At 27.7% G+C, this 10,771-nt stretch overlaps 1 protein-coding gene across 1 annotated transcript; it reads right to left on the reverse strand.

Annotated features, from left to right (window-relative positions):
- Positions 1–2,030: 2,030 nt before the first annotated feature.
- On the reverse strand, positions 2,031–2,964 carry LOC119601046. Its single transcript, XM_037951739.1, has 2 exons — positions 2,675–2,964; positions 2,031–2,610 (listed from the first exon to the last, which is right to left on the reverse strand). The coding sequence occupies exons 1-2, from the start codon at positions 2,831–2,833 to the stop codon at positions 2,221–2,223; spliced, it is 549 nt and encodes a 182-aa protein (XP_037807667.1). The 5' UTR covers positions 2,834–2,964; the 3' UTR covers positions 2,031–2,220.
- Between the last annotated feature and the right edge of the window lie 7,807 nt (positions 2,965–10,771).

The following is a 10,771-nucleotide window of genomic DNA, read 5'->3' on the forward strand; positions in this document are numbered from 1 at the left end:
GGTTATTTTTTTTATAAATTTTTTAAATAAAAAAATAAATTTTGAAAATATTATTGACATTTTTTCCAGAATTACAAATTTAGGGATCTTCGTTTATCACTCATAACTCATTTTTTTATATTCTCATTAATACTTTTCCGAAAAACTCTTGGAAGTGTGACTGATATTCACAAAGATTTATTCACAAAGATTTAAGATTATTTCAACAAAATTTGCAATATTTTTGTGAGAGGAAACCATTGTTGGAGTAATTTAAATAAACATTTTTATCAGTTTCTTCCTTTATGAATAATTCAATAATTTTACGTCTTAGATTTTTTTAAATATTTTTCCTGGACTTAGACGGTCTAAATAAAGAAATCCTTATAGGTTTTATATCATTAGCAATATCATTGTGAACAAGTGTCATATTCCAAAAAATATAAAATTTTAATGTTTGTCATAAAAATAAAAAAAATTATGTAAAACATTCTCAAGTTTTTGTACACTGCAGATTCAAAAAACCCTTTAAATGATACTTTTTTAAAAAATATCTAAAAAAGGCCTATTTTGTAACAGGTCCAGATCACAATTTTTCAAAATATTCAAAATATAGTTATAGAACTTTTAAAAATGTATCACTTGTCTTAAAGTTTACTTAAGTAATTAATTCGTAATAATTTTCTTATATTATTATTTTCTTAAGAATATTCCCATTTACGACTATAGCCCAAATATGGTTTACGCTAGATAATGACTCATATTTAAGTTAATACGTATATATTAAATGTTATGATATGGTTAGATTAGAATAATCCTCAAAATGTGTTAATATTTTTTTAAATATTTCTCTAAATTATAGGATTTTGTAATAACTTTTACATTTTTGTAATAACTTTTACATTTTTTGCGTTTTATATCTTATTGGAACGATAATTGAATATATATTCCAATTATTTGCTGCTAAAACCTAAAAAGATAAATTTAGTGCCAAAATTTGGCACTAAGATTAGTGAAGATTATTTAAAAAGATTTTTCATCGTTGGCATACAGTAATGAGAAAACCTACGATATGTACTTAAATATTTACATCCAATATAATTAGATATACAAAGTGTTAAAAAGCGCATTCGAATTATGTACACAGAAAAAAGTTTGAGCATAAATATTATGAACAGCTTTCATTGACTAAAGTTAATAGTATTTAAGAATAAATTCCTAAATTGTATGAATTTTTTCATTTTTATTTTTTTAAACATAATCTAGAAGCCTTGACTTAAAAAATTAAAAATTTTCTTTCTATTTTTCTATTTGTTAAAAAATGTTTGAAATTTTCTTTGGAAAATTTTTTATTTCTTTATGATTTTTATATTGAAAACAATGAAAATGCGCGTAACTTGCAGGATTGTCTGAAGAATGGATGTTTAGCTATATTGCTGATGTTTCTTTATTTCATATTTTGTTTTCCAATATTTTTATTTATTTTTCATAAAAATTCGCTAATTATTATTATTTTATTTTCTAAAAAAATTGAACATTGGATATTTATTGCAATGTGGATATTTATTGCAATTTTTTATGAAAATCAAAGAAAATAAGTAAGAAAAACCAAAAAGTTCATTCATGTACAAATTCATACATTTTATGAACTTTTAATATTCCGAATGAAAATGGTTTGGGAAAAAAAGTCATGTTCGATTCATACAATTTATTACAAAATTCATTCTAGTTATGTATTATTTTTTTCTGTGTAGGTATCAAAGATACCTACTTTGATTTTTTTTTTTTTTAATTTAATTTAATTTATTTTCAAAATAAACCTAGCCTGTTGGCCATAATCGGTTACAAATTTCTACTTAAAAAAATTAATTTAATTTTTTAAAGTCTATTAAGAGTAAAAAAATGTTAATGTTATATACAGTGCTTGTAATCTATATTTTTCGAGTAGAGAAAATAACATCGAAATATAAGTCTTCAGCTTTTTAGTTCTGTGATTCAGATAATTTTTAATCTGAACACATTCAAATTAAACAAAATATATTTGAATTACGTGAGTTCAGATTGTTTTAAACAAGATGATTATAATTTTTTTGACATTTTTTGTCGATTCGAGGTTACAGAACATAGGCACAGTTTTATGTAAAATAAGTAAGAAAGTAAGGTCGTGCATGCCCGACTCATAATATACACCCCACTACAATGGCACAGGGTATAAAAAATATATTAGTTTTTGCATATTTTCTATCTAATACCAATTTCCCGTTCAAACTGCTCTGCTTTCAGTGTTCCATCGATACTTTCACAATTCTTATTAAAAACGCTGTAGGCACTAATTTCGTTTCGCTTCTTTGGCCCCGTGCGTGTATTTAAGTAAATTCCAGCAAGTGCGGAAAACATTAGGTAGACTATTCCAAATTGCAACTCAATTGCAATTATGTATAAAGTCACCCAAAACGCTACGTAAACTATTCGAAGAGTATACTCGAAAATACGACTGTTTTTATCGACTGGAGAATTCGTATTCACCGTTTCCTCTTTCGATAGCACAGAAACGTCATCGCTGTCATTCTCCACCTCAACATCTGATATATTATTTAATGATTTGGGTACAAAATCATCCGTGTCTGATTCCTTTAAGGGGAAATTGAAAAGTTTACATTAAAACAGAAAATCGTATTAACAAATATCTACATACGTGTATAGTCACTGTTGTTTTGTCTGGTTGACCATTTTCATGCTTATCTTTCACTCCCAGCATCAGAAATCCTTTAATATTCTCTTTAAAACGTTGAATTTGTTCTTGTCGTCTTTTACGCAGACGATAACTTTTCAATTTATCTTCAATATTTTCCATTTATTACATTCGAAACTTTGGCAGAATAATAATTGTTAAAAAAATAAAATATCAACAATAAGATTCACTTCCAAGGTGGTGACAACTAAACACCTGATTGAGTTCTCTTTGCTACTTGGTATCAGGGTACACTCATAAGGTGAAGTCAATTCAACAGCTGATTCAAGGAGAATTCACATAAGGTGGTGTCAAGGCGAATAGTTTAAAAAGTGAAGTCGAAGGCGAATTCATATAAGGTGATGTCAAGATATATTAATTATGAGGTACATTCGTCGGCGAATCCAGAAAAACAGCGAATTCATTTTATTTTTTATATATGGAGTTTGACAGTATGCCTACACTTAAAAATGTCAGCACATTGTCAAAATACATGTAAAAAAATTAAAAGTGTTTTAGCAAAAACAATCAGCTGCTCTGTTAACACTACCTTATAATTAATATATCATGGATGATGTTATTCAATCAGCTGATTATTTTTTTCTTCACTTGATTGGTACGCACCATGGCGAAACTAATAAGGTGAAGACATTTCAACAGCTGATTGTTTTTTTTATCCATGGAAATTTAGCCCGAAGCTGTCAAACTCCATATAAAAAAATTCTCTCTCAAACCCGACGCTGTCAAACTACATATATAAAACATTTCATGAATTCGCCGCAAGATGAAATGACTTCACCTTATAGTCTATTCGCCTTGGTACGCACTGATGTCAGAGTTTGTTATTGTTTACATTTTTATATTTAAAAATTTCCGTTAGTATTTTGAATAATTTATGGAAAAAATCTGAAAAGACCAAGCATTTTGTAAACAAATATTTTTCTTATATAAATAATGAATAATTGGTACGCATGTACCAACTTAATACTTTTTCTATTAAATGTTAACAAATTAACAATATTGTTTTATATTATATACTAGCTATACCCAGTGTTCTTTGCTACCCTAAAATGAATATGTATAAATAAAAATCCCACTTAGCAATTTTGAAGGTTCTAACTGCAATAGTTTTCCAGATTTATAATATGTTACATATGAGAGATGTCAATCAAATTATTGCAAGTTCGCCAGATTCTATCTATCGCCAATTTCTATCTATCTATAAAAAATTTGAATAATATAAGAGTTTCCAAGATGCACTAAATTTTGTATTTAATTCATTTATGTTGTGCCAAACCACTCATTGTAAGTCCGCCCGTAAATGTTCACATGAATTTCAAAATTATTCATGCAAAATTTGAAGATTCTAGCTCTAGTAGTTTCTCAGATACACGAATTTTTCTATTTGATTCATCTGGGGGGTCTTGAAGCCCCCATATGAATCAAATAGAAAAATTCGTGTATCTGAGAAACTACTAGAGCTAGAAGTCCGCTTTTTTTTCTTCCAAAATTTTCAGACGAATATTTAAGTTCTTCGTGCAAATTTTGAAGAATTTAGTTCCATTAGTTTTCCATATAAACGAAATTTTGTCTTTAATTAATATGGGAGGTGCCGCTCCCCTCATGGGTAGTCCGCCAATTTATTACCCAAAATGTTTAGATGGATGTTAAAGTTATTCGTGCAAAATTTGAAGATTCGAACTGTAATAGTTTCCAAGATAAACGAATTTTTGTATATAATTTATATGGGAGGTGCCACGCCGCCTAATGATAGTCCGTATACTTTTTGTCCTAAATAATTATATTGACACTAAAGTTGCTCCAACAAAATTTGAGGACTCTAACTGTTATATTATCTCAAATATACGGATTTAATATTTTCTAATATGGGCGTGGCACCTCTCCCACTTGAAATTTCAAAATAAAAAGTAGCCTATTACCTATTCCAGACATACAAGAATACGCTGTGAAAATTTCAAGAAAATCGGTTTAGCAGTTTTGTAGTCTATAACGTTCAAACATACAAACAAACACACATTCATTTTTATATATCGAGGGACTATATTCAATAGTCGCTATCTCTCATTTTTATGAAAATGAGATTTTGATGGCAAAATATTCAGCAAACTATCGCGCATCAGTGATATAAATTTCAAAGAAAAAAAAATATTTTTTGGCAATTTTATAGCATTTTTTAAATTTCTCTATCTTAAAAAAAGAAAAATTCTGAATGCAAAACTCTCTATCTTATCCAAAAATTGCTTCAAACTCGATCCCTTGGGATAATTTTCTGTTGCAAAACAAGTCTTCTTAATAATTTGGACATGCTGAACACAAATCCGTCAAAATATTTAAAATCGGTCTAATAGTTTTTGAGATATCGCTCATTATGATACTAATTAAATCAGTTTTATTGTCGTGTTTAACCATATAACATTGATTTTGGACCAAAACATTATAATATGTTGCTTTTTCAACAATTTGGTTTCTTTTCCTCCATTAAATTGTATAAAATATAATATTTATTGATTTTAATTCAAATAAAAATTTTATGTTTCCATGAAAAACTCTCTATCTGTTGGTTGAATGAACATTTTCGTAGAAAAATAAGCTCTATCTGATATAAATTTGTGAATAATTTTGTAAATAATGCAAAAATTAAAATTCTTTTTATATAATGGTTTAGAATATGGTCGTAAAAATATATTGTAAAAGAAAAAATTAAAAAATCTTCACGAACTAGTGAAATAAACAGTTTTTTTGCTCTCCTGAAAACTTGTATTATTTTAGATAGAGACTATTGAATATAGTCCCTCGATATATAGCTTTACACTTTGTAGATAAAGCGATTAACTAAACAAATTCTGTTCCGAAGCACATTATATTAAAACCCCACATGAGGTATTTACCCGTCCGGCGGGAGCTGACTACAACGTTTAAATCTTAAAAATTACTCCGCTGGAGTAGAATTTTTCAGTTACAACAAAGTTTCTTTCATTCGGTATATAAAATTTCAATAATTTTTTAAATTTTTATGTTTATTTTTCACAAAAATATTAATTTTACATAATTTTGGGCACAAACTTAATTCCACTCATGGTCACAAATTTTAATATTTTTATGTGTATTTGTTAGAAAATATAAAAATTTCAAAAAATACTTTCATTAAATGAATTCGCCGAAATTATTGTTTTTGACATCAGTGCGTACCAAATGCAAAAACAAATTACTTGAAATATATCGAACAAGTAAGAGAATATAACAGTGGTTAAAACATTACTTTAAGATTAAAACGTCTCAAATAAGTTTCAAATATCAGTACACTACATTGCATTGATGTGATTGAGAAATTCTGATACCAGATGCGAATTCATCAATGCTTAGTCCTTTAGAAATTAGATTTTCCCAACTAAAATGAATTTTACCTTTTTTAAATTTTTGAACTGTGGTCAATATTTGGTGAGTTGGAAAAAAGGACAAAAAGGTAATTTTTGAGGTTTTCATGCATTCTTCAGATTCTTTCCAAAGGAATGATTAAATTTTGTTGTTACAAAAGTAATCTAAAAATGCCGATACACGTGAACTTAATTTTGGGTCGTAGAATTCAATGGCATACTTGGTTTTCAAAAGTTAGGTCAAGGTAAAGACTTCAGAAACTCATTTAAAATATATATTTATTGTTTATGTGTTGAAACTTATCTCTAACCATAATTACCGTCAAAATAAATAATTAAAATTAAATTGAAATCGAAAATTTTGTCTTTTTTGGTTTTTGAAAAGAGAAGAGACTCAGATAAAAACCTGGAAATGGCTGGACGTCAATTTCAGAATTGCAAATTAACAACAAATTAAGTAATTTCAAAACAATTTTCGAGTTTTTTCCTTAAGACAACAAAAAACAATACAATGCAAACTTCAAATTGCAATATCTCCTTATTTTTACCTAACTTTTGAAAACGGAGTATGCCATTGGATTCTACGACCCAAAATTAAGCGATTTACTGTGTCACTTGTAAAGTTAAAATTTTACTAACAGTATAATTAAAAAATCTAAAATTTTCTTTAGTTGGGAATATCGGCAATTTCCTTTTTTTGGGCCACCCCATACCGGGTATACATACCGTCACCTAAAATGCAGAATGTTGATAATAAGAGTTAAAAAATTTGTTAAATATTTTATTTAAATAAATCTTTGTATAAAGATACTAACTGTTCTTTCATAAATTAAACCTTTTTAGAAGAAAACAATGGGTGAATATATTTAAAATTAAATATCCAAATCAAACAATGTACGCATGTTCAAACCATTTTTCAAAATGTATGTTTGCAAAAAAATTTGACTATTGTAGCACTGCCAAACCAAAATTTACCAGCTACAGATGAAATGCCATTTAATACAAATTTTCAAAATTTGTCTGTTAAACAAAATTTACCCCAAAATTCAAATCTTATCAATAATCAATACGATAATGATGATAACTGTCCACCAAAACGTATTTGTTTAGAAAATATTTCTAATTTTTATAATAATAACAATAATAATAATAATAGTAATAATAATAATTATAATAATAATAATAATAATAATAATAATAATAGTAATAATAATAATAATAATAATAATAATAATAATAATAATAATAATAATAATAATAATAATAATAATAATAATAATAATAATAATAATAATAATAATAATAATAATAATAATAATAATAATATATTATTTATAATAATAATAATAATAATAATAATAATAATAATAATAATAATAATAATAATATAATAATAATAACAGCTTATCATGTAACTGTAAATATTTGTATAATCCTTATATTGTTAGTTTAAAAGATACAATTAAATTATTAGAAATGAAAAGGATATATGTATATATAATAAAAACACCATAGTTAAAAGAAATAAAGCGTTAATTTTAAAAAATAATAACTTATTAAAAGAAAATATCCGTTTAAGAAAAGAAAATAGAATATTAAAAATTAATAATTTTGACGAAAAAATAGAAAAATTAAAACCAAATCTAAAAATAATTGTAAAAAATGCAATTAAAAATGCAGACAAAAAACCAAATGGAAAAAAATTCACTACGGAACTGAAAACTGTTGCTTTAGGGACCTACTTTTTGTCACCTATGGCCTACCGACATCTAAAGACTGAAATGGACTGGCCTGACCCGAGGACATTACAGGATTTTGTGTCTGAATAGCCAAAATCTCCAGGACTGAAACCCCATCATTTAGAATTGTTACAGATGAGAACAAAGACCTTGACTGACGAACAAAAATACATTTCAATTTCTTGTGACGAGATGTCACTGAAGACCCATATGTACTATGACAAAAAAACTGACAAAATCATTGGACTGGAGGACTATGGTGACGGAACACGATCATGGCACAAGGAATAGGTGGACAAGCATGGAAACAACCAATTTGCTATTATTTGGTACATAATGGTTGTAATGCTCAACAAATAAAAAAATATCTTTTTGAAATTATCGAATTACTACAAAAAATTGGACTTAAACCTGTTCATTTCGTTTGTGATCAGGGAACAAATTTTGTTAATTTATTTAATATCTTAAACATTTCACCAAATAATCCATATTTTATAGTGAATTCTCAAAAGATTTTCGCAATGCATGATACACCACATTTGATAAAAACCACTAGAAATTGCTTAGTTAATCCAAAAAATAGAGTGCATTTTCAAAGTAACGTGGTTAGTTGGAAAGATATTGAATATTTTTATAATATAGATTCTAAGCTCCCAATAAGGTGTGCGCCAAAACTAACCGATAGCCCCATAAAACAAATAAAGCCCCCTTCACACGAGCACACAAGTAATATGATCTGTCAAAATTTTGTGTAGAAGAGAACGGATGGGATCGTCTAAACGCAATATGTAATGAAACCATCACACATTGAGAGAAAATACGGATGGAAAATTTGACAGTCGTATGGCTCTCTTCATTTTTTGAAATGATTCAAAAAACAAGCAAGTCACATTAGATCAGGGATGTATTTTTATGTAAACCCATACAAAAAAAGTGAAACAGCTGTTCTATCTTACTTTGTTATTGTTTTATACCAATCGTGTAAACACAAAAAATATAAATCATACGACTTTTATTCTCTTTTTGGTCATACGGATGGAATTTCATTTTATTTTTTCATTAGACTTGTCGTACGTAAAGTGTGACCGTGTGAAGGGCCCTTAAGGTACACACTAAGGTTTCCACGAATGATTTCCGTTGTGTGATTCCAGATCACTTTTCAGAAAAATTTATAAATATTATGCAGTCGATTTTTCGACTTTTCGACTTTTTTCATTTAATTAAAAGTCGACTTTTAGACTTTAAGTATTTTATAAATAATCGACATTTCGACTTTTTTTGACTTTTCGATTTTTTTCGACTTTTCGACTTTTTCCGACTTTTCGACTTTTTTTGGACTTAATTCGACTTTTCGACTTTTTTCGACTTTCAGACTTTTCGACTTTTATTAACAAAGTCGACTTTTCGGCTTTTTTCACAGACCATAGTCGAGTTACGCACATAAAGAAAACAACCCGACGAAAATAAAACAAACCGTAACAGCTGTTTTATCAAAATAAACATTTTTTTTGGTGTGGTGAGTTTTTTTGTTACAAATATGTGTTTCTGCACGTGGAAAAGACGCAAAAACTCGTTTTCAATATTTACATTTTCAATATATGTTTATGCACGTGGAAAAGATTCAAAAAAATTGATTTTCATGATTTACTTTAAAAAAATTATTTTTGAACAATTAAAATATGTATATAAATGTGGAAAGGAACAAATCTGATAAAATATAAATATATTTGGGATTATATCGTTACAGAATGCCTTTTAATAAAAAACATTCAAAAAGTAATACTATGGTCACATATAGAAAATAATATATAAATGCTATCGGACGATCTTGTGCACGATAAAAACCTATATAGAACTTTAAGTTGATAGTGTAGAAATCGGATGGCATACATTTTTTTCCGGATTTCATCGTTCTAGGGTGTGTACTACAACAACAAACTTTTTTTTAAAAAAATGTTACTATGGCCGTATATATAAAATGATATATAACTGCTATCGAACGATCTTGTGCATGATAAAAACCTATATAGAACTTTAAGTCGGAAGTGTAGAAATCGGATGACATACATTTTTTTCCGGATTTCATCATTCTAGGGTGTGTACTACAACAACAAACTTTTTTTTACAAAAAATGTTACTATGGCCGTATATATTAAATGATATATAACTGCTATCGGACGATCTTGTGCACGATAAAAACCTATATAGAACTTTAAGTTGGAAGTGTAGAAACCGGATGACATACATTTTTTTCCGGATTTCATCGTTCTAGGGTGTGTACTACAACAACAAACTTTTTTTTTACAAAAAATGTTATTATGGAAGTATATATAAATTGATATATAACTGCTATCGGACGATCTTGTGCACGATAAAGACCTATATAGAACTTTAAGTTGGAAGTGTAGAAATCGGATGGCATACATTTTTTTCCGGATTTCATCGTTCTAGGGTGTGTACTACAACAACAAACTCTTTTTTTACAAAAAATTTTACTATGGCCGTATATATAAAATGATATATAACTGCTATCGGACGATCTTGTGCACGATAAAGACCTATATAGAACTTTAAGTTGGAAGTGTAGAAATCGGATCGCATACATTTTTTTCCGGATTTCATCGTTCTAGGGTGTGTACTACAACAACAAACTTTTTTTTTACAAAAAATGTTATTATGGAAGTATATATAAATTGATATATAACTGCTATCGGACGATCTTGTGCACGATAAAGACCTATATAGAACTTTAAGTTGGAAGTGTAGAAATCGGATGGCATACATTTTTTTCCGGATTTCATCGTTCTAGGGTGTGTACTACAACAACAAACTTTTTTTTTACAAAAAATTTTACTATGGCCGTATATATTAAATGATATATAACTGCTATCGGACGATCTTGTGCACGATAAAGACCTATATAGAAC

Source organism: Lucilia sericata, unplaced genomic scaffold, assembly GCF_015586225.1.
Source record: "Lucilia sericata isolate MDLA Ls3-8-SP2 unplaced genomic scaffold, ASM1558622v1 Contig000138F_arrow, whole genome shotgun sequence".
In the NCBI taxonomy this organism is placed as follows: Eukaryota; Metazoa; Arthropoda; class Insecta; order Diptera; family Calliphoridae; genus Lucilia; species Lucilia sericata.

Excerpts from the sequence above, each read along its gene's own strand:
- LOC119601046 (XM_037951739.1), bottom strand. The coding sequence starts at position 2,833 with ATGGAAAATATTGAAGATAAATTGAAAAGTTATCGTCTGCGTAAAAGA. Across the intron at positions 2,611-2,674 it reads AAACAACAGTGACTATACAC|GAATCAGACACGGATGATTT; the intron begins GTATGTAGATAT and ends TTCCCCTTAAAG.